General features: G+C 38.3%; 1 protein-coding gene across 2 annotated transcripts in view; it reads right to left on the reverse strand.

Annotated features, from left to right (window-relative positions):
• Positions 1-26,551, reverse strand: part of PLPPR5 (phospholipid phosphatase related 5) — a 117,280-nt gene that overhangs the window by 26,932 nt on the left and 63,797 nt on the right. For both annotated transcript variants that reach the window (XM_017503753.2, XM_017503754.2), the window contains exon 4: positions 2,487-2,663. In XM_017503753.2, the coding sequence (XP_017359242.1) occupies positions 2,487-2,663 (177 nt within the window). The remainder of the gene's footprint in view (positions 1-2,486; positions 2,664-26,551) is intronic.

Genomic DNA, 26,551 nt, shown 5'->3' on the forward strand with positions numbered 1-26,551 from the left:
CTGCTCTCTAACTTGAAACGAAATTCACATGAGATAAGAGTGATACAATTAACACAGTACATAATTCCTTATTAAATTATAAGAAGACAGACTGAGAGAGTGGTAGAAATTCAGGAAAAATGGAAAAAGCAGCTAATCAGGGAAGGTTCCTGGGGAAATTAGATCTTGTCTGAGCCAAATCTCACGTGTGTAAAGGGTTTGAATATAGTCATTAAATGTGGAGACTGTGGTATTTAGCGTCTTGTTTGCAATAGGCTGCCCTTCTTACATGTGGGATTTCACATGATCCTTAAAAGAACCCTGGGAAGTAAATAAAAAATTCTTTATTCATTCTTTCATGTATTAATTCATTCATTATGTATTTACTCAGTAATTCCTCTGTACTAGACCTCGTTCTGGTTATTGGGGATATACAGTGAACAAACCGAACAAAAGGCTCCATAAGGAGGTTACATTCTACTGGGATTGATAGCAAAGCCAAACCAAACATGTTACATGTGGTATACTGCACAGCAATTTATTACACATTAATTAATAGTACATATTAAAAGTTGAAACATCCTATGTAGAAAATAAAGTAGGGAATGAGGAAACGAATCCTCAAGGAAGGCTGGTCATTTTAAACATGTTTCAGGAAAGGCCTCACTATTTTAGTAAGAAACAATCATATCTAGATTTCAAAGAGTATGGTCAGAGAGCAAAGACACAAAACATGGAAGAAATATTTTCATAGTGGAAATGAACCTGGCCTAAATGAATCACTGGTGTCTGGAATGAACCAGGAGAATAAGCTGGTGTGTGGAATGAACCAGGAGATTCTACTCTTGGAGACCTGGAGTAGATTAGCATTAATTTTATTTTGGAATCACTTTAGAATTCTGCACACAATGCAAGATAATTAGAAACACCCCAGGATATTACAACATATTACCGGCCAGAGCTGGAGTTACTGCTCAAAATAAATGCGTTGTGTTTCCCAAATGAAAAAACTGGGAATCATCATAGAAGGCTCCCTGTGCCTCGTCCACATCACCTTCCATGTTCCACCAGGGTCCAAACCATTCCACCTCCTAAATATCCTGGAGGACATGATGGATATCCTCCATCTTTGTGCCACTGAGGACCAATTTATACCATCCTGCTTCCCTGGCCCTTCATAACCCATTTCTTCTATGCTCAACTTTGTCATAGCATCCTGCAAATATATTTTCAAAACACAAATCTTATCATAGGGTAAAAGGGACCGAGAAGAAGCAAACTATAATTTGTGGAACTTTTTCCAGTCATTCATGTAGCCATTCACTGAACATGCACTATTTTGTTTAACCTTTATAGACCCTTATTATCATCTTTTAGGGAGGTGTTATTTAACCACATTTAAATATACCTATAGGCATTCACACTCATGGTTGCAAATAAATGCATAAATGCATTTTTAGTTATTATATAGGCATTATTTTCATATAATCTTTTCATGAAGTCATTTTCCTGGGAGTATGGGAATGTTTAAAGCGCTATCATGAAATGTTCTCAACATGTGCAATAGGAGGGTCTTGACCTCAAGGGGGATCCAGGGTTCAGCTCAACATTCACCAGACAGGGAAGTAACTTGGAAGGCACCAGCATTCTGGTGTTGGCCTTGTAGGGTAAGGTGTTCATTGGAAGTATAGGGAGGGTGGCAATAGCCACAGATAAACAAGAAGGTTGATGAGATGACAGTGAAGACATTATGGACCCATGGAGGAAAGTGGCAATAGCTAAAGATAAACAAGAAGGCCGACGAGATGCCAGTGAAGATGTTATGGACCCACGGAGCCGAAACACAGTTGCATCTGGCACTAATGCTTTGATATTTTGGCTACTTCTATGGTCTTTGCTTTGCCAATAACATTTTTTTAAGGATTTATGTAAAGTTTGTTGTTGGTGTTGCTTTTTGAATGTTATTCCATTTCAGCTGTAGTGTGTGAATAAAAAAAAAAAAAAAAAAAAAGGTTTTGGTCCAAGCCAGGGTCCCCAGTTTTCATGAGGCTGCAGGATATCTCCAAGAAAGAGAGAAGGTTGAGTAAGTCTAAGTCTCCCAGGGACCTTGGGTATTACAGAGAGTGATATCTATATCATCTATCTATCTATCTATCTATCTATCTATATGTTTCTTATAAACCCTTAAATAATATTATAGGCAGTTTTTACCCAGTCTTAAAAACTATTTGGGAAGGACAGTATGTTTTTAGGCCAGCTCTATTTTTTATGAAAATATCTTGTTCAACTTTAAGTGTAAGATTTACATTTTTTTCAACTCCAAACCTGACTTGAGGCAGAACAAATGCAAGAGGAGGAAGACATGAATGACTTAAATGAATGACTTGTTTGATATACTACATTTAGACAAACCCAGTGGTTCACACATGTATTTTCTTATAAATTTTCTTTAAATTAACACAAGTGAATTTAAAAACCCATTGATATATAAATACATTTGTACTTACCAGAAATACTGCTATAGATATTCCAACCAGAAAGCCTGCTATAACATCTGACCAATGATTTCGATATTCTGCTACTCTGTTGAGTCCAGTAAGAAATGCCAAACACATTAAGCCCAAGCATAGAACTGGCTTAGCAAGTCTGGTTCCCTTGGCTTTGATTGTGTTGGTAATGTACATCTGAAACATTAAATAAAAGACATGACTTTTCATGAAGGTATTTCCTTTACTAGCATAGCATATTATGTGTATGTACAAACACACATACACACACACACACACACAAACACACACACCTGTATGGTTCAAATCATTAACTGTAGTTTATGAAGTTTTTAAAATAAGTTTCTTAAAAGCAGAATTCAAGAGTAGCAATTATTTCATTTTACTTACCTTCTATGGCAATCTCTTACTAATGGCCAATTCTTAACATAACATTATTAATCATCTAGAAACATCAAGCACAGATATTCCAATTGTCTTTTTTTCTTTTTTTCTTACTGTATCTATTCTTGTTTTATCTGAATTTTCATTTTAGGTCAACCTCAACAATATTGTCAGAAAGGGGAAAACTGATGAAGTGTGCAAGTGTTTTTAATGTTTCCACTTGTATATACCATAATGAAAGGATGCGTATTTGATAAAAACCAGAATTGTGAAGATAGCTAGGAAAAATAAAATGGAATAGATTTCTACCAAACAGATGTTACTCTGAAGAAAGAATTTAAGGTTCAATGCACTGCCAAGGCTTCCTTTCATGTTGTTAAATGAAATTGTGAAATTATTTTGTTTAACTACATTTTATGAGCCAGAATTAGGACAATAAAACACTTAAGTACAATAAGAGAAATGCACCAACTAAAAACAAACCAAAAAAATGAATAGATATCTATAATTCTGGCATCTTGACATATGCTAATGAACATATAGTATCAACTGACTGCAGCAAATGAAATGTTGTGAGCCACCATGCTCAAGAGTAATTTGGTCCTTCTCCCATCTAATTTATTCTATAGCTCAACTGCTCACAATTTCATGCACTACTTTATAAGCAAATCTGTTGACTGTAAGTGGAATGTTTCAATTATTATTTCAAGTCATTAGTAGAGCAACTGTAAAAGAGACGACAGATAATATAATCAGATTTTATGGTACAAACGTCAGTAAATATCTGGTACTGATAATATACTCAGAAACATGCTTAGAAATGCATATAAACCCTTAACTATTGTCCCTGGTTAAATAAACAATATATCTGCCTAAGAGAGTAGAGCAAAATCAGCATTTAACTTTTTAGTTCACACCAGCCATTTTAGAACACTATGACATCCAGTAATTATCTTCTGTATTTTTTTTCTCAGCAAAGTTTGCAGCCCTGTGCTGCCAGAAAGGGCTGTATAAATATGTAAGCAGTCCAAGTGACACAAGGCATCTCTCTAGCCAAGTTCTAGCCTTTAACAATCCATCCCAGGTCTCAATACTCTGAGGCAGGGGGAACTGAGCTGTCTCCATCTTGGCTTGTGACCTTCGGAGCTAGATCTGTGTGTCTTAAGCCTGTGCTAGTAAAAGCTTGATAATTTCAGTTTTGGAGGATAAGTACACATGGGAAGGGAACAGGAAGAGATGATAAGAAAGAGAAAACGATGCTTTTGCCATTCTGAGAGAATGTGTTAAATTAGAGCTCAGCCCACATGAATAACAATGCCAGGCTATCACACCACTTCACATTTCTAGTGATTTCGCTCATTGAGTAATTCCTTGCGTGACTAGTGCATAAAAATAGAGAGAGAAATTCAGGCTTCTTGTGAGGTTTTCTTTAACACAGCTATAAGGCTGGTTAATTATTTCTTACTTTTGCATTTCTTTACATCTGTTAATACTCAAGATATTCTGTCTTCATTAAGACAAAATAAATGTGGAATGATAAATGAATAATATTAATACTCCTAATATCAATTATAGCTACCACTTAATGAGTGATTGCTCTTCAAGGCAATGTTCTATGCATTTTGTTAAAAATTACTTATCTCATTAAATCTTCAAAACAATCCTCTAGGTATCATTATTACCTCCATTATATAGGTTAAAAACTGAATCGAGATAAAGCTTATTATGAAGACTACACAACTTGATGATTGCAGTGGCACTGCTGAGAAAAGACAGATGTAAATGGGAAGTAGAGGGAAGGCACCTAGGTATCTCTTAATCTTCCTTTCTTCTTCATTGACTTCTTGCCTGGAGGAAATGGCCAATGAGCATAAGTTGAGTATCAGTGAATGCAAGAGAGTCAGAAACTAAAGACAGGAGAGGAGGCTACGGCAGAATCATAGGCTACATCTACGCTCTGCTATTAGGTAGAAGTAGAAAATAGTGTAAATGTGGTCCTGGTGCAAAACACCCTACAGAATCTATATGGCTTCAGAAAACACTTGCCTTTCCCTCACCCCAAAAGCCATCTCAGATGCAGTCCAGTCCTTACTTGTCCAAGCTGTACGGGCCCATAGTAAACTGTGGGCTTGGCTTACATCTCTGTGAAGTTTCTCTTGAATATTGAGTTGATCATTGAATTGCCCTAATGACTCAAGCAAGGTTTATAAGGAGCCCACAGACAGTCAAGCCACAATGCAAACTCATGAAAAAGCTTCTATTTTAGGACTAGCCTGGGATTTGGCTTTTCCCCCCATCACAGTGGAGAGTGGACAGTGGCTGAATTTCAAGGGTTGTGTGAATTTCAAGGGTTATAGATTTAACTTTAAAGTAGATCATAGCAGTGCTTTATAATGTACAAACTTTTCTGCAGCATAATCAGTTGGCATGGATGTTACAAAAGAAAAATTAAGAGAGCTTTCACTTGTACTCAGCAACTCTTTAGTACTTTATGAACATAAGTGCCTTTTTAATCAGTCTAATTGTGTTATCCTTACAGAAAGTCTATTATCTTTAATTTACAGAAGAGGAAATTATGGCATAATAATCTATTAAGCATTTTGGATACAGAACAGGAATTGATGATTTATGCTCTCTTGGTTTTTAATTCACTTATGAAACCATCTAGGTTATCCAGATGTCAAAATGCAGCTAAAATAAAATACAAAGAGCAGGTATGTGATTTGAGCGGGACGGTATTCACTCAGCCCTCTAGGGTCAGTAGATGCTCACCACCCTACAGGCCAACCCATTTGATCATTATTAGTAGAGCTTATTCATCCATCCCACAAATATCCATTAGCACTAAGATGCAGAAAACCAAAGTTGATCATTTGCTCCCTGTTAAGAGCCTGGTGTATATTCTTTTATACTTTTTATATAAATATATACAATAATTAACACATATATAAAAAGGTTTTGCCTACTTGTTTGCTTTTACTAAAATATAATCATAATGTCCTATTAGTCTGTAATATGCATGGACTCAATTGTTATACATCCATTTTTTGTGTAAATTGATAAACATTGAATTATTATTAATAATAAAACAATACTATTATAAAAATAAAGAAAATAAAAACACAAACATTTATTAAGCACCTACTATGCACCAGAGGCTGTGCTAGGTTTCTTCAAACAGAAGACATCTGTAGTTAGATCCTGCAGAATGAACATGAGAGTTCCAGGCGAAAGGGAAGTGGTAGGGGGAGAGGTGTCCTATACAACATACATAATCGTCCTCTGTGTTCTCAAAGCACCTTGTTCCTCATCTGAGAACACTTGCCACAATGTATGGTTGTAATTTATTTTCATTGTTTCCTTCACTAGAGGAGGACATAGAAGTCAAGTCTAGGCTATTCATTGCGGCCTAGATTTTGGAGAACGTTTTTCCATCTCTTGTTTTCATACTTCTTTCACTCTTTTCTTATGCTATTTAGCTCTAAAGACATCCATTAATTGTTTATTTGCAGTTGATTATATGTATTCTTTTATTATTTGCCTCTTCTTTCTACAGATGAAACAGCTTCAATTCCCCTCAGCATGGCCAGCTCCCTCAGCACCCTGGACACTATAGTGCTTTTGACATCTGTTAGTCCTTCTCTCAAAGAACACAGCCCCAAATTAAGAAAACTGCTGCCTAGAGTGCCACCAGCCCAGAGTGCAACTGAGAATTCTAGATTGCACCCTATAGTCTTACTTATTCATTGATCCGTTTATCATAGTCAGGTTAGGATCAGATTACCTTTAAACTGATTTCTACATTTTGATGACTTTGATTGTTACAATCTAACAGAGTATTAGGTTTGATTAGTTGTGTGTGTGTGTGTGTGTGTGTGTGTGTGTGTGTGTGTGTTTTAATAACTCCATAGCATTCTTGGTCAAACTGTGTTTGTGGTCCACTGAATCTTCCATGACTTCTTCACAGGAACTGAAGCCTTCCCAAGTTCCCCTTACCCCAGACTCCTAAATTGTTCAAAAAATCAAATTTCTTATTGTTTTCAAAACAATATTTTACCCTGTCAACACCATTTTGAACTTTTATGCTGGCATTTATCACATTATATTAGTTCCCCTTCTTCTAGCTTCTAGTTAGCTCCAGACAGATCACCACTAACAAGACAGCATCAAGGACAGAGCCTCATGGCACTTCACCTGAGATCTGTTTACCAACTGCTACTTACAATTTTGTATAAAATTTTTATTTAAAAAATGGGCATTCATTTATCAAGCCAACCATGTAGTATCCTGAAAGTCTTATTTATGTACCCAGACTTGATATTCTTGTCTCATTGATAAATTTTCCAAAGAGCAATGTAAATGTTTCTGATCAGGGGTGTAACAAAATTGTGATGCGATGCTTGAAAGACCATGGACTTTACCAGACAGACCTGTGTTCGCTTAATTCAGACCTTTCAGGACTGTGATGGGGGAAAGGGGTGGCACTGGCGGTACAATAAGCAGTGGGATATTGAAGTCATAAATTTTCTATACAGTGCTGCAATCTAGATTGTGTAAAACATGCAGTAATTCTAGTTTCCATAACTGATCGAAACTTCATCATAAGCACCCATCTTCCACTAAATAGAAATGGGATGGGAGGAATTCTGAATAAATGCTTAACTGTTCTCAGTTTCTCATCATTCCCTCTTCTGGAAAAACAACACTGGGGTCTAGTTGGAGGTCTGCAAGACCTCAAGATCAAGGTGGGGAGGCAACTCACCAGCCTTCACTGCCCTCCACTGCCAGGTGTGTATCCCACTGCTTCACTGGTGCCCTACTGACAACCACTGCTAATGTGCTTGTGCCTCCATGCTGACTTGGTCCATCTAGGCTCACAGGAAATAAAGATCCTTTCGTCTTCAGCACATCTTCCTTCTACACCAGGTGGGTGGCCTGCCCTCCCAAGCTCTGCTGCAGGGTCCTTGGGCTCCCACTATCTTCTCTGTGGCCTGACTTACCTGCTGCAGGGGTATATTAAGAGGAATTGTTCTCCCAGTTTCAAGCCAGAAATGAATTATAAGCTCTTCTACTTTCTGTTAACTCCACAACCTCTCTGGAGTTTCTCTTATCCACTAACTAACTTCCTTCTTTGGGTTTCTAATGTAAGGGTTTTCACCTATGTGGGCAAATCTGCCATTCAGCCCTTCCCTCTCCTCCAATCCTCCACTTCCTAGGACAGGAAGTACTCCCTTCCCTTCCCCTAGGTTGGTGGTACCACCCTTTATAATTTGTGTTTTCTCTATAAAATACTCAGATAATAAAAATATAATAATACTTACATAATTGTGATTATTATATTATACTCATAAAATACTGATATTCAAATTCTGCTTTTGATATTAAAGCTTTGAGATTTAGAAGTTCCTGTTCTCTCTTGACAAAGCTGGCCTCATTTAACTACTGAAGCTAAACACTTCTTTTTCGTCTTATCTTGAGGTCTTTCTCTGAGACACTGAATCAGTATGGTAGCCAGCAGCTACTGTAGCCATTGGCAGTTGAAATGTGATGAGGGCAACTATAGTACTAAATGTTTAATTCTATTTGGTTTTAATTAAAAGGATTTCAAAACTGGTATTCAATTAAATTATTAGAAAACATTAATATATGTTTGAAACAAATTGGGCTTCACATCTACTTTTTATATTGTACATTTTATATCTAAATACAGAATAAGGATTTCACATGAAAAGTTAGTGTCTGAACTGAAATGTACTGCAGGTGTCAAACATACACTAGATTTAGAAAAGTTTGAAAAAGAAAAATGCAAACTATCTTATTCCTAACATATTGATACATATTGAAATGGTAATAGTTTGGATATGATGGGTTAAACAAAATATTAAATATCAATGTCACCTTTTTTTAACTTTAAAAATGTGACTATTAGAAATTTTAAAATCATATATATATGGTTCACTTTTTATTTCTATTGGACAACACTGACCTAGACAAGAACGTCATACACATGTAAAATGATCAGCGAATACTCCAAAAAAGACTATAACCATTTCAGCAGTCATTGCTACTTTATTATTGTTATTTATGATATTTCTTTGAGTTAGGCACTGATCCTAAAGTCATTTTCCAGGCTGCCTGAGCTTCATTAGACTTTGTTAATATATTAGCATTTCAAATGGCACAAAGTGCAATAAAATCATACTATCATTGACTTATTTGGAGTGTTCTAAGTTAAACTATCACATTAAGCCTATCTCTTTCAGATTCTAATTACCATAATGGCTACTTTTTAAAAATTTCACTTCGTCAAAGTTAACCAATTGTTTTGTATTTTATTGATGCCTTTAGCTACTTGGGAGATTCCATATTTAGTCAGTATAAGCTAGGAAAAAACGTTCAGCTTTAGGAATTTAATAGTCTGGGTTAAAAGTTCAATCTACTACCAATTAGTTCTGTGATCTTACACAAATTACTGAACTTCTCTGAGTCTTAGTTATATCACTTGTAAAATGAAAATAATTAACAATAGGCCAGGTGCGGTGGCTCATACCTGTAATCCCAGCACTCTGGGAGTCTGAGGAGGGCAGATCACAAGGTCAGGACATTGAGACTGTCCTGGACAACATGGTGAAACCCTGTCTCTATTAAAAATACAAAAATTAGCTGGGTGTGGTGGCTTGTAGCTATAATCGCAGCTACTCAAGAGGCTGAGGCAGGAGAATCCCCGAGGGAGGCAGAGATTGCAGTGAGCCGAGATCACGCCACTGCACTCCAACTTGGCGACAAAAAAAAAAAAAAAAAAAAGTAAAGAACTATAATAACCTGTAGGATTTAGAGTGAAAATCTCATAAGAACTGTAAGTTTTATTAACATCCCATGGCACGATGAGAATTTTTGTTTGCTTTGTGATTAGAATAAACTAAAAGGATTAAAAAATATATTTGGATTAAAACTATACCTATGTTAGGAGAAATGATGTATTCTAACTTATGCCCATAGAGATAAAGCTCCTTATTGTATTTGAAAATCAAGAGTAAACATCCATTTTCTTTACAATATCCTCAATGGGTATTGTAACAAAAGATTACATCATCATGAACACAGAATTTATCCTGTAGTTGGTGTCCTTGAATGAAAAACACTAAGGAGTCACAAATGTGATGTAAGTAACAACAACCTCAGTGTTCAGGACCAGCTGGTACATGAAGTTAAGATCTGAATATGCTCAGTAACTCTGCTGCCCTCAGCACAAAGGCCGATTGATGGTTTGGTTATGAATAACAGCTTCTTCATCACTGACACATTTACCTAATCCCAAAAGTGCAGCCATGGCTGATTTTACATGGAGACTATTTATCTCCAGTATGATTCTCCCCGGACCCAATAAATATACTGCAAATGTGGCACTTCATCTATCAGCTAGAAAAACACAAATATTTTTGCTTGACATTATCATCTATGAAATCAAGATCCACACATATTCACCACTTAACATTTGTTTTCCATACACCAAATAGAAAGTGAGACGATATTTCCATAAAAATAGCTTGTGATCTTATTTTTGGGTTTGATAGAAGCAAAAAAAAAAAAAAGTTGTGTAGCATCTGAAGAATTACCTGCAAGCAAAATATCTTTGATTGCTATAATTCAATCCCATCATCTCCAAGACTTAAAATTCCCTGACTAGCAAGTAAGGAACTAAAATCAATATGTAAAAGACTAATCTGGAAATTGTAAATACTATAAAAATATGCACAAGACTGTTGGGTGAATTGAAAGGTTCGATTTGGTATACCTTAAACAAAAATGAAGTCGAACCTGCAAAACTTAAAATACACAAATAAAAAAGCTAAGTTTACTGTCAGGAACAAGAAATTAGTAGTATAACAATAAAAGCATATTTCTAGTATCTCTGAATAATCCTCAAAACAAAATTTGTACTTAAATCTTAAGGACTCAAAATATTTCTCAAGATTTCTTCAGATAAGGAAATAAACTATACTTAATGATAATGTGATTATATGTCTGATCATTGTATGATGTATACTTTATAATACATACGTGTATATCATATAGAACCAGAAAAATTTAAACATTAAGTGACAATTGGATTCTATATTGTGAGATACTGTTGAAACAGTCTCAAATTATATAACAGAAAAAGGCTCATCATACCTTAGAAAGATAAATATAACATTGCAGCACATACAGGTTTGTAATCAGCAACAAAATACTTTACACTAATTTCAGTAAATATCATCAATATTAATGACAGTGTGACATTTCAAAGGATGTCTTCAAATTTAAGAGTGTGTTTATAGCATATTTCTCACCTCATTCCTAACCCTTATCGGTGAGTAAGTAAAGAGGAGGTGGAGAAATTTTCCTGGGTGCGTCCTCAGGAAGTGTTCTTCTTTTCCCCTCTCAAGGCTTGCGATTTCCCTCTCCAACTCCTTCAACTTTCATTCACTCAAAAGCTTCTTACATCCATTGAGTCCCCACCTAGCTTCCAACTCTCATTTTACTCCCTTTCAACGAGGAAGGTGATAAGGATGAACCTCTGTAACCTCTCTTTTCCCACACCTACCAGATTCTACCGTACGTACCAAAAGCTCTGCGTTTAAGGCATGGTAAGTTATCAAAGATGTCAAAACACAACTCTCTACTTAGTGCCTGCTTACACCTAAAATCACATTCTTGTCCCAGCTGTTGGAGGAGCAGGATGATTCTTTCTCACTTTGCTACCCAGTATTCTGTTCATAATTATAAAAAGAGTTATCATTTTTACATAAAAATATTCGTCTTTTTCTCCCATGCTAGCTTATATGGGATAGAAATAGCCTTTTCTCTTTGTAACCTCAGTGCCTGGTATGGTGCTTGGCTCAGTCTCAGTCACAGCTAATTATAACAAAAGTTAAAATTTCATGAATGCTTACTATGTGTCAAGAACTGTGCTCAGTGCTTTACATGCAGTCGATCAGGTAATCCAAACAATTCCATGACATTAGTACTCAACAACAGAGGTAACTAAGACACAGAGAGGTTAAGTAACTTATCCATGGACTAAGGCTAACAGATGATGAAGCTGGGATTCAAACTCAAGCAGTTCAGCTACAGAGCCCATGCCCAAACAAAGATGCTATTGATATATGCAGTACAGAAGTCAAGGATCTTTTCTCTGTCAGCCTTGGAGAGGAAGGCGGGGCTGAAGCAGTCTTCAATTGGAGGTAAGACTACTTACCTTCAAGAGCACACTTGAAGGAAGAGCTGAAAATGACTCAGTGTGTCAGTCTGAGGGCTGTGTGGGTCGGAGCGGGGCTGAGTGCAGAGGGGAGTAGCAGGAATTAGGCCAGAGAGGTTAACAGGGGCCAGGTTAAAGAAGCTTTGTGAGCCAAGTGAAAGAGTTGGAATTCTTATTCAAAGAAAATGGGAGGCCATAAAAGAGACATGAGAACGTGACAGGAGTGCATTTGAATTTTAAAATATCACTTTGGGAGAAGCATTTCCCAGTGCTGGATCATCACATCCTGAGCTAGAGTCATGGCTGCAATTATGAACAGACTGGAATATTAAACTGGCTAGAACTGTTGGTTACTTGGATGCGTGCTTATGTGCACCCATGAGTTTGAACTGAGTGAGGTCATGGGTGGAAGGTGAAAGTGCAGTGAGGGAGAAATAAAACAAGTCTCAGGCCTAGTGGCCAACAGAAATTTCTAGGCAGGAAATCTATAGCTCCACTTAGAAGTACAATGCGATCCAGACATACAACAAGAATCAAGATGTTCCACTCTTTTTCTCATGGAAACACTGTACCTCATGGTAGTCCTATACCACTATTAATATATTTTAAGTACACTAATATATATTATATTAATTTATATAATAATAATATATTAAATAATAATAATATATATATAATATATATGTTATATATATATATTATATATATAATATATTATATATATTATATATATATTATATATATAATATATTATATATATTATATATATATTATATATATAATAATAATATATTAAATATATTAATATATTTAATAATATATATTAATATATTTAAGTACACTAATTGGCTTTTGAAGGTTGAGTTAGATATCCAAATTCTATGTATGACATGATTTCCATCTGATCACAGTTTCAAACAGCTGAGTTAAAACACCAACTAGGCCTCCATGGAGACAGGGGTTATGTTTGTTTTGCCCCTTACTCAATACTCAGCCCTGGCACAGGGTCACTCAGTGGATGAATAAATGAAGATACTGCTTTGGAGCGCTTGTGTATATCACATTGCTTATATTTAATTAGAACAAAAATATATACAAAATGTACAGCAGCTCCAACAACAAATAATCGATGTGACCTTTTGGCCTTATGCATTACTTTAGCATTTTTTTTTTTTTTTTTTTTTTTGAGACGGAGTTTCGCTCTTGTTACCCAGGCTGGAGTGCAATGGGGCGATCTCGGCTCACTGCAACCTCCACCTCCTGGGTTCAAGCAATTCTCCTGCCTCAGCCTCCTGAGTAGCTGGGATTAAAGGCACAAGCCACCATGCCCCCCGAATTTTTGTATTTTTAGTAGAGACGGGGTTTCACCATGTTGACCAGGATGGTCTCGATCTCTTGACCTCGTGATCCACCCACCTCGGCCTCCCAAAGTGCTGGGATTACAAGCATGAGCCACCGTGCCCGGCCACTTTAGCTATTTTTTAAGTGTGTAGTAGTTATTATATTTTGGAAATGACCTCTAGGAAGCTGTATATTTTCCAGGAACCTATTGATTTTTCTAAAAAACTAAGTACTTAACAGGCTGTGGTAAAGGAATCTCTGCTTCCCCTCCAGCCCCCTAAAGCTGCACATTAATTGGTTAAATTGCATAGATAATGCCCCAGATAGCATCAGAGGATCTGAGTTCCAGTCTTCATCCTTCAGTAGACTAGGGCTATGATGTTAGGTGGGTGATGACTGAGCCTTAGTCTTCTCATTGGTCAACTGTGGAAACCTGCATGATCTGCTTTACTGCAGCTCCACACTCCTTTACCTGAGCCCTCAAGTAGAGAAGTATTTCAGCATTCGGAACTTTTCCAGATTTGGGGTAATATAATCTATGTACTGCCCATTGATACCTCCAGTGTGGTCAGATGCTGCACCCTACAAAATAAAACACATTCACATTTCTACCTCAAAATAGATGGGTACTCACAGTAAGCAGAATAAGTAAATAACCCAGTAAATGGTCAGATAAACTTTTTCATACAGGTACAAACAAAACAATTGTCTTACTTTGCTTAGAGAGGGCTTTAAAAAAAAAGATTTCAGAATTAAGAACAAAGAATTATGAAACTGAGCTGTTCTGAGGACCAGATAAGATCACGACACCAAAGAATTAAGTGCAGAGATGAAGAGCTGAGCTTTGCATAACCAAAGTTGGTGCTGTAACTACTTGGCAGCTCCGATTATGGTGGCAGGCAGGCATTTCCATCTGGCTCTGAAAGCTGAGAAAGTATTGAAGACACACTGACCATTCGAATAGCAGGAGAATATTGGTTGATTTGGGAAGGCCTTTCCCAGTAAAGGGGCTGCCAGGGTTGGGGTTGTCTCTGATGAATGTAGTGATGTGAGGAAAGGCACCATGAGGCATGGATTCAGGGAAGATTTGGGCAAAGTGAGTGGATGTATCTGGCTAAAGCTGGAGAACTATGGTGGGAAACTAGCTTGGCCTTGAAAGCCATGTGAAAGAATTTGTTACTAATCCAAAAAGAGAGTGGGTAGTGTCCTAGGTGCTTGAAGGGCGTTTCTGGCAGGTGGTGCAACACGGGCACCAGTGGAGGAAGACAGAACACAGGGATGCAAGGCTCTCACTGGCAGCATCAGGAGACATGCAAGTTAGAACCAGAAGGCAGAGAAGTTTAGGAATACTTCTGGGATAAATGTCCCTGGGAATGTGAGACACAGGAGAAATTATTTCACAGACCTGTGCTCCCAGCTCTTTTGCTTTTCTGGGACCTGGAGCTTGGGTAGCAACAGGACGCAGCTAAGGGAGTAGAGCAGAAATGTGCTTGCTGCTAGGGAGGAGACAGTGGATGCAAGCTTGTCATCCCTGGGGAAAACATGGAAAGGAAGAGTGGATGCAGACTGTGTGTTTCATGGCAGATAAGAAAAGATTTCCTAGAATACCATTGAAAATATAGAATACAGAAAAAGTTATTAATTAGAAGTTTAAAAACAGCTTGAGGCTTCGTGAGAAAGAAAAAGTTTCTAGAATACATTCAAAACAACTTGAGGCTTCAAGAGAAAGAAAAAGTGTATAGATTACATTCATTCATACCCACACTCATTCATCCAGTTTCAATTACTATCTATGCTGCCTTTCCTGCGTCCCGGACAATGAGATTGGGCTAGGCATATGGAGATAGGGAAGTCTGTCACTGCTGACCTCAAGGAGCTCTTAGTCCAAGAGAAAAGAGAGATTCGTAAAAGACTAATTAATAAGAATAACTGAAGTGTATGTTGAAGAGCACAAATCACAGAAAAATTCACAGGAAATAGAAGTCCAAATTGATCAACAGTTTATTTTAAGTTTCAAGTATAAGAAGACTCTTTCCCTCAATCAAAATGGAAACAACAACCAACCCAGACGTGAGGGGAGTGTTAGGCAAAACTTTCTCTAAGAACCCTTTTTATGAGAAATTTAAAAATGAGAGTACAGGAGAAGAAGAGTGAGGGGAAGGGAACTCTAGGCTGATGAAAAGGGGAAACACTATTTGTAATGGGAGCATTACAAATTCACTTAAGGGAAAGTCGGATAATATAAATGAACCAAATGTGCCAGTAAAGAAAAAACCAACAGCAAAGGCAAAGTGATATAAAGTCAATGGCCCCAGCCTTGTGTTGAAGAGACAATGAATGAGTGAGAACTGAGGCCAACAGATGAGAACATGTGCCTTCTAAAGGGGAGAGTAATGCTCAGCTCCAACCAGTTATTGCATTAGTGACCATAAGTCCAGGGCCACCATATCACTCATATTTCAAGAATAAGATGTAAAGTTCTAATATGAAATATATCAACTTTAAAAGCTTGGCAAATCATAAAACATATTTTAAAATGTGCTAGGCAAATACTAACAAATTTTCTAGTCGAACTAGGAAAGCACCATTAGTTCGCTTTCCTAAAGGGAGAAGCAAGAGCACAGAAAGCTCACCGAAGGGTGAGCAGTTGTAAAAAGTTCCAGCTTCCAAGCATTAGGAAAAAGTTCTTCCTGACGTGGTCTCTTCAGCCTCATCCTATCCCTCCCTTCCCAAAAACTATGCTCTAGCCATGTTAAACTACTTACAATTTGCTCCGAATTACTCTGTTATCTCCCTGACTCCCTGTAGTGGGTGAAATAGTGGCCCCCAAAAAGTTATATCCAAGACTTAGTCCTGGAAACCTGTGAATATTCCCTTAGTTGGAAAAATCATCTTTGCAGATGTCATTAGTTAAGGATCTTAAGATGAGATCATTTTAGATTTAGCGTGAGCTCTAAAGTCAATAGGAAGTATCCTTGAAAGAAGAAAAGGCAAAGACAGAAAGAGGGTGGAATGCACAGTAAAAGGCCATGTGAAGGTAACCTTGTGGAGGCAGAGATTGGAATGATGCTGCCGCAAGCCAAGGAACACTCACAGCCACCAGAAGCTGGAAGATGCAATGAAGTGTTCTCCTCTAGAGCCTTCAGAAGGAGCAGAGTCCTGCTAAAACCTTGCTTTCAGATTGCTGGCCTCCAGAACCACGAGAGAATAAATTTATACAGTTATAAGCCACCAACTGTTTGGTAATTTGCAGCCCTAAAAAATGAATGCAGTCCTCAACCACCCACCATCCTTGCCTGACTGTCTCTTCCTTAGCTATCACTTCTGCCTCTGAAAAGCCTTCTGGCTGCCCCAATACCCTGTGCCCGTGCATGAGAGCACTTATTAAACATGTAATTGGTCGTGTTGAGTTGTTTTTGGCCTCCTACTCCTGGCTGCATCTGGGTGTTAAGCACCCCCAAAGCAGGGGCTGAATGTCTTTGCCTTTAAATTCTTAGACCTGCTGTGTGCTCAATAATTATTTGTTAAATTGGCTAATAAGTGAATCAGTTTTTATTTCAATGTTTTGTAATTTAACCAACTTATAATTGTTTGGTTTTATGACCTATATTTCTTCTCTAATATGTTGTCTAGAAGTTATAAATTGACATAAAAATACAATGAAACCAAGATTCATATATTTTGAGCTCTTTTAGAAGTCTCTTGTTGGACACTAAGATAACTGATGACAGTGAAAATGACTAATCAATAATAATAATCTAGATATGCTAATGTAAAGGAAAAGATAAAGGTCACCACAGAAGAAAAATCCTGGGAATTGTGTGACCAACAGGTCAGTACGAGTCAACAGAACGAGGTGTCTGATCAAACAGTTAAGCAAGCACACTGCAAACCAAAATTAATGTCACATTTGATTCATTATCACTGGATCATTTTTGAGGTATTTGTGTAAACATTAGGTCTTTGATACCCTTCCATCTGTAAAGCACCTGATGGTTCACAGTATTTTAAAAAAGTTTAAAGTGGAAGGATGTTTACAGAAAATCCAGATGCTTCTAAACCACATTCATAAATTCTTAGGTAATTCACAGAACGGCTTCTAGAGCCTTTATGGAGATGGGGGTGGATTCATGATTGTATATTATAGAACTGGGTATATAATTTGTAGGGTCCAGTGCAAAATAAAAATGAATGACAGACCTGTTGTTCGAAAATCGTTACACATTACAAGATAGTGACAGCAGAACATTAAACCAAGTGTGGAGTCCTCCTGAGCATGGGCCCCGTGTGAGCTGGTATATGCTGGAGACAGGACCTGAACCAGGTCACACATCCATGAAGCCAGGCCTGCACGTCATAATCTCCATTTTAGGAAGTTGTGCAGGCAATTATATAAAGAATGAATGAATTTCAACCAGCGAGAGTAGAGGTTATTAGAAAATTTTTATGAGCAATCCAGGCAAGCCATAATGAGGGTCTGAACTAAGTTTGTATAAGTGGGAGTGGAGAGCAGTTTTATCATACTAGGTAATATGAGTGTTCACCTTTACTATTTAATTTTCTTTATTTTAATTATATTTGTAATAATCCCCAATTTATGCTATCAATACCATAGAGCTTCACGAAATAGAAAGTACCCAGTAAGAAAATTTTATAGGATCAGGAAAACCAATTACAAGAACAAGTGCAACGTCCCTGTGATTCTCTGTTAAAAATAGCTCCATTGAATTAGTGGGTGTCACTGTAAGTTAAACTTAATAGCAAGGAATATGAGAACACAGGGGCCATTAAGAATAGTTAAATATAAGAAATATGCTTGCGTTACATGCAGTGGTTCCTTCAGTACTCCTTATCTGGCAGGTGCACTTTGATTACTTGCTCTCACTCTTTACTAAAAAGCCAGCAGTGTCAGAACACTGCATTATGCCATGGCCATGTGAGTAGAAGAGGACCACTCTCTTCCAAAAAACTACAGAGACGTTAGCCACCCAGAATGAAGTGCCCAGGGTAAAGGACCTGGAATTCTGCAGGGGCACCCACCCCAATGTGACCCTGAGTTTACTGGCTGCAAGCGGGAGGCGATGGAATAAAATGTTGAGAGAGTACACGTGGGAGACGTTCCGGACTCAGACCCTGTGTCCAGCATATACCAGCTGTGTGATTCTGGGCAAGTTATTAAATTTCTCTGAGCCTCAGTTTTCTCAGCTTTAATTTGAGAATTATAATAGTACCTATGAAATTTGACTATGGGGGTTAAATGAGATAATCTATGTAAAGCACTTAGCACAGTACTGGCACAAATAGAAGGAAATTGCTTATTATTCACACAAATACAGTGTAGTCTTTTGTGAAACAAAGTAAGAGTCAAAAGGTCTTAAGTCTTAGGACTTTTTAGAGTGTGTGAGGAACATTCTGAAGTGGGCTGCTGAATGAGGGATCCCATGCTGTACAAGATGCTGAGGACATGGCCATGAGCAGCCATAGACTCAGCTAGGGACAAGAAGCCCTCCAGCCAGCATCTTCAAATCCAATCCAGCTGCCTCCATGCCAGGGGAGCTTAGGATTGTTTACGGATGTGCAGCAAAACTTCCTGATTCTCAGGATAGGCATGGATCCCCTTCAGGCAGTATATCCAACTATGGGATCACTTAAAAGTTTTCCCAGTTGAGGCTGCAGTGGTGAAGAGGCTTAGTGGGAGGATATGTGGGGTCTTATATAAATGTCAAGGTGGATCACACTCTCTCTCTTGGATTTAACAGAATTGCCAGATAAAATGCAAATGGTTCGTTTATTTAAGGAATTAGACCTATTATTCAGAACAATGGATCCAGTGTTTTGTGTAGGCATAGCCTCTAAGTCTTGAGTATTTTTTCTGCATCAGAATACACTGAGACAATAGATTTATTAGAGGACAAGGGCAAGGCATCTATTAGAAAGTCTTACTTCCAAATAATGAACACTGAATATATGGCTGTTGTTCGACTCGATCAACATATTTTTCTAAGTCTGGATTATATTTACACTCCGGCTGGCACTGTGATGGCTACAGAGAAAGTCTGTAGCCTCAGAGAATTTGTAGTCTACATGAGGTAGGAATATATACATGATAACTGGACAAGGGTAATCGCTAACCTTTTTAAGTGCCACATTACCAAGGCCTTCAGAGATCAGAACATGGGCAGTGGTAAACTAAGGGTGGAGCATAGCAGCAGTGTGCCCAGGTGCAGGCAATCAGGGGATGCAACAATAAAACCTACTAAATGTCTATCTGTTCTTTATTGTTGCCATGCTCTAGCAATTCTAAACAGTGTTAGTGATAACACACTCCTGCCCTCCAAATCTTTTGTTGGTTGTGGCACACTGTATTCTCCAAAGATGGCTGTAACAGTCTCTAACCCCTTGCATCCTTTCATCTTCCCCATCAATAGGTAGGGGTCAAATTCCCCTCCCTCTGAATCTGAGCAGCCTTGGTAATTCGCTTGTAATCAAGAAAATGCAGTAGATGTGACACGATGAGCTCATAAGATGCATTTTTGCCTGGTTCACTGAAACACTGGTGCTTGGAGCCTTGTAGGAAGCTGCACTCCCTGGAGCTGCCACACTGTGTGAAAGCCAAGGCATGTGAAAAGACTATGGGTAGGCTGCTGTCTTCACCTCCTCCTAGCCCAGGTGCAGTAAGGTGAGTGAGCGATCCTTCAGATGATTGCATGTCCTGGCTATTAAGTCATCCTTGAAGTCAGACTTTGAATCTTCCCAGTTAAGGCTGGAAACATCATGGAAAAGGGAAAAGATGGCCACATTTTGCCTTTTTCAAGTATCTGACCTATAGAGTCTGTGAGCATAGTAAAATGGTTGTTTTATGCTAAGTTTGCGTTGGCTTGTTATGGAGCAATAGTAAACAGAATACCGATTTAAGTTGAAATAACTGTTGCAGCTATTGTTGAGAATTAATAATATATATGTAAGCTTCAAATAAGCACACTTTCCCTATATAATCTCTAATAAATACTGCATTACACATGGAAATTAATTCAAAGAATGGGACTCAGCTACTTATATTCATCTGAAGAGTAAGTTTGTAGAGGTTGGAAACCATTTATAGCTTTTGGTGCATTTAGTGTCTCCAACTCCTGTGGTTCTGCATTTAAACAGTATATTTGAAAAAAAAAAAAAAGGAAAGAAAAGAAAAAGGAAAAAAAGTCATGATAGCATAGTAATTGTAAAAATGAAGAAAGACAACTTGAGCTATTTCAATTCTTCCACTCTGTGTGACCACCTGGAGTTTTTATTCATATCTAAAACTTAAAACAATAAAATAGTGTGAATGCAAAGTACAGTATTTTTGCTGGGTGTGTTGCTTCATACCTTTAATCCCAGCTACTTGGGAAGCTGAAGTGGGAAGATTGGTTGAGCCCAGGAGTTCAGGGCTGCAGTAAGGAATATACAAGTAATTAAGAAGCCTGAGAAACAGGGCAAGATTGTCTCAAAGAAAAAGTATAGTATTTTTGTGGGATAAGTGCAAATTTTAGTTCATACTTACCAGCATACTGAATATTTATAGCTTTAAAATTAAAATACATTTATATATTTACATAAATGTAAATTACTGGTTCTATATCCAAAGTATTATAAATCATTCTATCACAAAGACTCATGCACGTGTATGTTCACTGCACCACTACTCACAATAGCAAAGACATGAAATCAACTATGGGCTCATTAAAGAAGCAGCAGTTGTGTCTGGTTCATTGGAACACCAGTGCCTGGAGTCTAAATCCCCATCAATGATAGACTGAATAAAGAATATGTGGCACATATATACCACAGAATACTACGCAGGTGTAATAATGAATGAGATCATGTCCTCTGAAGGAGCATGGATGGAGCTGGCGGTCACTATCCTTAGCAAACTCACATAAGAACAGAAAACCAAAACCAAATACTGCATGTTCTCACTTACAAGTGGGAGCTAAGAGAACACATAGAGAGGAACAACACGCACTGGGGCCTATTGGAGAGAGGAGGGTGGGAGGAGGGAGAGGTCAGGAAAAATAACTAATAGGTCCTAGGCTTACTACCTGCGTGATGAAATAATCCGGACAGCAAACCCCTATGACACATGTTTACCTAGATAGCAAAGCTGCACATTACCCCTGAACTTAAAATAAAAGTTAAAAAATTAAATATCTATTTAAATTTTTAAATTTAACAGTACATATATAGCATATTTTTAAAATATGCTTTACCTATTCTTAAAACTAAATAAATCAATAAATGATTATTATCACATAACTATTACAGAAAATATTTTTTCCATATTGACAAAGGAATGCTAAAAGTGATTTGCTTTTGTGTCTAATAAGCTAGGTGCACCAGTGAAGATGGGCAGGTTAATTTTAAATAAAAAAATGAGACAAAGCTTTAAAAGGAGATCATCTTCAATCGAGGTTGCAAAGGTAAAAAGAAATTCCCACTACTTAGCATCTCACCCCTTTCTTGTGATTGGGAAATTCTCCACATGTATTGTCTCCTGTAGGGGAAGCATATATTCTATCCCACCAGCAAAGCTAAACCAAAATCTGAGTATGGCCACTGGCACATGATCCACACTCAGTCAACCAGATGCTCTACAAATGATACAAAGAAGCAGGTGAAGTGATACATCCCTGCCACTGGCAGCCGCAGTGGTGGCAATGCAGGTGGAGGCATGGAGAAGCGGCGGTGCCCGGTGCCCGCGGCACCAGGGTCCTGCAGTCAGAACCGTGTATCCTCAGCACACTCTTCCTAGTGTCTGGTCTTGGCTGTGGTTCTGGCTGCTTAGGTTGCATTGGTTCCTGCTCCTTCCCTGAGCATCATTTTCAAGCCTCTCCTTTCACCTCATTTTGTTTAAATCAACTTGACTCATTTTCTATTATTTATTGTAGAGAATGCTGATGGACACACAAAAAGGTGAATACAATTTTGATTGGTGATTATGGAGGTTGGGGCCCTGGAAATGTAGGCTGAGAGAATAGCACAAATAGTCTCGTGGGAACGAGTGGCTGAGAGTGATCAAAAGTAGTCTAGTAGAGACTGAGTTCACATGAAGGGAGAGGGGGTATTATGTAGTGAAGGAGGGGAGTCATGTTGGGCACCATGACGAATGGCCATAGCCTGAGTGGCAAAAACAACAGAGCTTAATTTTCTCACAAATCTAAAAGCTAGAAGTCTAAGATGAGAGTGCTGGTACTTGAGTTCTGGTGTGGGCTCTTTCTGCTTATAGATGCTGCCTCCTTGCTGTGTCCTCACATGATGGAGACAGTAAGGAAGCAAGTTCTCTGCTGTCTCTTCTTATAAGGACACAATCCCATCATGAGGGCCTTACCCTTTCATGATCTCATCTAACCCTAATTAGTTCCCAAAGGCTTCATCTCCACATATCATCACTTAGGGGTTAAGGCTTCAACATATGAATCATGGCAGGGCACAATTCAGTCCATATCTGGAGGGAAGATAGCTTTTAGCCAGGGCTAAGAAGGCCTTGTATGGCACATGCAGGAGTGTCACCCTTGAAAGGTGAAGGTGTGGGAGAGGAGGCTATGGAGAGCTTTTTCTGCAAAGGGAGAAGTGCTTACAACTCATGCTTTAGGGGTGTTACTCCAGTGGCAAAGCGCAGAATGGACAAGGATAAAGAATTATGTTAGGAATTTTATTGGAGACGCTCCTGCAATAGTCAAGGCAAACAATATAAAGAAGCTAAATTCAACCAGTAGGATAACATGTATGAAGAGTCTGGATTTTGGAGATAGTTCAAATATGGAACCTACCGAATTAATCAGACATTTGGATGTAGGGTTGTGGAAGAGGGAGGAGTTGAGAATGACTCAGGTATTTCAGATTTGGATAACTGGGAGGGTAGGAATGCCAATAATCAAAACAGAAGACACAAAAGCAGGAGATGGTTGGGAGCAGTGGCAAGATCATGATTTTGGTTTGTGAAATTCTATGAGTGAGGTGTTGATGAGACACTCCAGAGATATGTTCAACTTAGGCATAAAGTCTGGAGCTGAAGAGAGAGGTTAAGGTCAATGAAGGAGTTGTGGGGTTCACTTGAAAGGCATGGAAGTGGGAACAGATGAGATCACTGTTGGAAGGGATGACAGAGGGAGGAAAAGATCTAGAACAGAAACTTGATAACTGCTGGTAACAGTTTTCTGACATTGCAATACACCACTTAATGAGCAGAAAAGCAAAATTGAAGAATACAATGTTTCCAACATCTTAAAAAGAGAAAAGCTGAAATAGGGAATAATTAAGAGTATCAATGCTAGTGAGATGGCCAGCAAGACAAGAATCTGAAGAGGCTCTTGGTAAGATCTGGGGGATGAAGTCTGAGAAGTGGTTTCATGAGAGTGAGTGTGCATGTGTCTGTGTGTGCATGCACACACTTGTGTGTATGTGTGGAGGTGGAAGGGACAAACCCCAAGTAACTGGTTCATAAGGTGAGAAAGTGTAAAATAGTCTTTCTAGAAATTTCTTTCAAAGATGGACAGTAACTTGAATTAATGAAAATTTTTTGTGTGGTTGTAGGTTTTGTTTTTTTGATAGTGAAAGTTTTAGCATGTACAAAGAGAACATATTTCCCTATAATGTACAAAAGTTAATAGCATAAGTCTCTGTAATAGAAAGATGCCCGATTAATGTATTTGACAGAACAAAGAAAGCAGTAAATATACTGTACATAAAGTACTTAACACAGTAAGAACTCGATAATTATTTTTATACCTGAAATTGCTGTATTATTACAGAGAGATTTCTACTTGTTCTTTGGAGGCTTTTGTTCTCCTTCCAAGAGTTTCTTTAAATGGCATAAAGAAACAAATAGCTCAAAGCAGACTATGCTTATAAGAAGGTAACCTTTATTGTAATACAACAGAAGAGGTACCAAGAAATCTCCTCGGTTTGGAGTTTGATAGCTACAATTACAGGTGAGAGAGAGAGAGACAGAGAGAGAGAGAGAGAGAGAGAGAGAGAGAGAAAGTCTTGCTCCATTGCTCAGGCTGGAGTTTAGTGGTACAATCTTGGCTCACTGCAAACTCCCAGGTTCAAACGATTCTCTAGCCTCAGCCTCCTGAGTAATTAGAATTACAGACGTGCACCACCATTCCTGGCTATTTTTTTTTTTTTTTTGTATTTTTAGTAGAGATGGAGTTTCACCCTCAAGTGATCTCCCAAAGCACTGGGATTACAGGCGTGAGCCACCATGCCCAGGCTACAGTGCTATACATTTTTTCCTATATGTTAAGGCACTTAAAATGTAAATATATTTAACACAGGGAGGATCAGATAAGATACTATATCACACTATTAATCTCTGGTTGTGCCTTAGCATGTTAGAGCCTCTCTGCATTAGAGCTAGGTGAAAGCAGTGTGGCAGTCACCGAAGGAAGTTTCTCGAATCTCCATTCAAGAAATACTGTGTCATTCTGGTGTAAGGAAAGCAGTGAGCTGGGTTTCCACCTCTAGTGCATTGGATGATAAAAACTCCCTGCTGGGCTGGCTCCTACACTCATGGAAAAAGTGATAGCCCTATCTGAATGAGGGTAAAATTCCTGAATTGTCTTGGCAAATAAGTAGAGGAAGGAATTAAAAGGCGCCAGGAAGTGGGCATTACTGGAAGGTACACATCGTATGAGAACCGAAAGTCCACCAGATAATTATTAGCCATGAGGAATGGACATGCCATTCACTGAGGCATCAGAGTGTACCTGTGAGAGGGACACCAGCGTCACTCAGAAGTTCAGTGCTGCCTCTTCTCTGCAGGTCAGGGCTGATATTAGGGGAAGCTGTCACAAAGCTGGGTGCCTTAATATCAGCGGAGATTACAGGGTCCCTGAAGAAAGACAGCCCAGGTGCTGGGCTTAATTACCAAAAGCCCGTGGGTCCCAACTGTCGTAACAATTCACAAAGCCATAGTGACAACCAAAGGGGCTTGATACACAGAAAGTTTTAGAGATGATTTATAGAACATAACATCCCTTAGGGGCAAAATAGACAAGGAGCCATGAGACTACCTAATATATCTCATCCCCAAAAGTTGGGAATGTATGACCTGAAGGTGGGTGCCCCAGTGAAAAACTTCAACTCTCTGCACAGTTACCAAAACTGAATGACTTCCTTGTCTAAAGAGGTATTAGGTCCCCAGAAGGAAGGACCCTGAAACACTACAGGAGGTATACATTGTAATGATTTTCCCTGTCCTTCTTCAAGAAGACCCGCAGCCATTTATTCAGGTTTCCATACACTATAGAAAAAAAGAATATCCAGATATTTTGAGGATGACTGGATACAGGGTCTGTGCAGACAATGATACCTGGAGACCTGAATTAGTGTCATCTTGCCCTGCTGACAGAGTAGGGACATATAAGCCTAGTTGATATTTGAGTCCAGGCCAAAGCCTGGCTGATAGTGGATCTACTAAGTCTGTGAGCATATCCAGGGGTCATTTTCTCAGTCCATTAGTACATAAATGGGGATGCACAGTACTTGACAAGTGGAATAACTACTTATTGGGGGAATTCAATTGGAAGCTTCTGAAACTCCAAGATAATAAATAAAAAACGACTGCATTATTGGAGGGAGGATGGTGAAGACTGAATGTCACCTCTTAAGACCTCAATAATCCAGAAGTGCTGATTCTTCTATTTCCATGTAATTCACTAGACTGTACAGATCCTGAAGAACAAGTGTAGACTACTGAATCTTCAACCAACTAATATTGGCCATTGATTTAATGGGTTCTTTTCAATTTCATTCAAGAAAGAGGATGAGAAACAGTTCACATTCACCTGAAACAGGCAATTCCTTACATCACAGTTGATGTCAGTTCTCTATTAACCCTCCCACTCTCTGCCATAACTTAGACTAAAGAGATAGAGATAGTTTGGATGTCCCACAGTTTAGATGTCATTGATCATTTATATACAAGACATCATGCTGACAAGACAAGATAAACAAGAGGTGGCTACACACACTGTAGGCCTTGGTAAGACACATACATTCCAGATTTGGGGAGATAAATCCTACAGTATTCAGGGGCCTAACGACATCAGTAAAGATT

This window comes from Cebus imitator, unplaced genomic scaffold, assembly GCF_001604975.1.
Source record: "Cebus imitator isolate Cc_AM_T3 unplaced genomic scaffold, Cebus_imitator-1.0 Scaffold314, whole genome shotgun sequence".
In the NCBI taxonomy this organism is placed as follows: Eukaryota; Metazoa; Chordata; class Mammalia; order Primates; family Cebidae; genus Cebus; species Cebus imitator.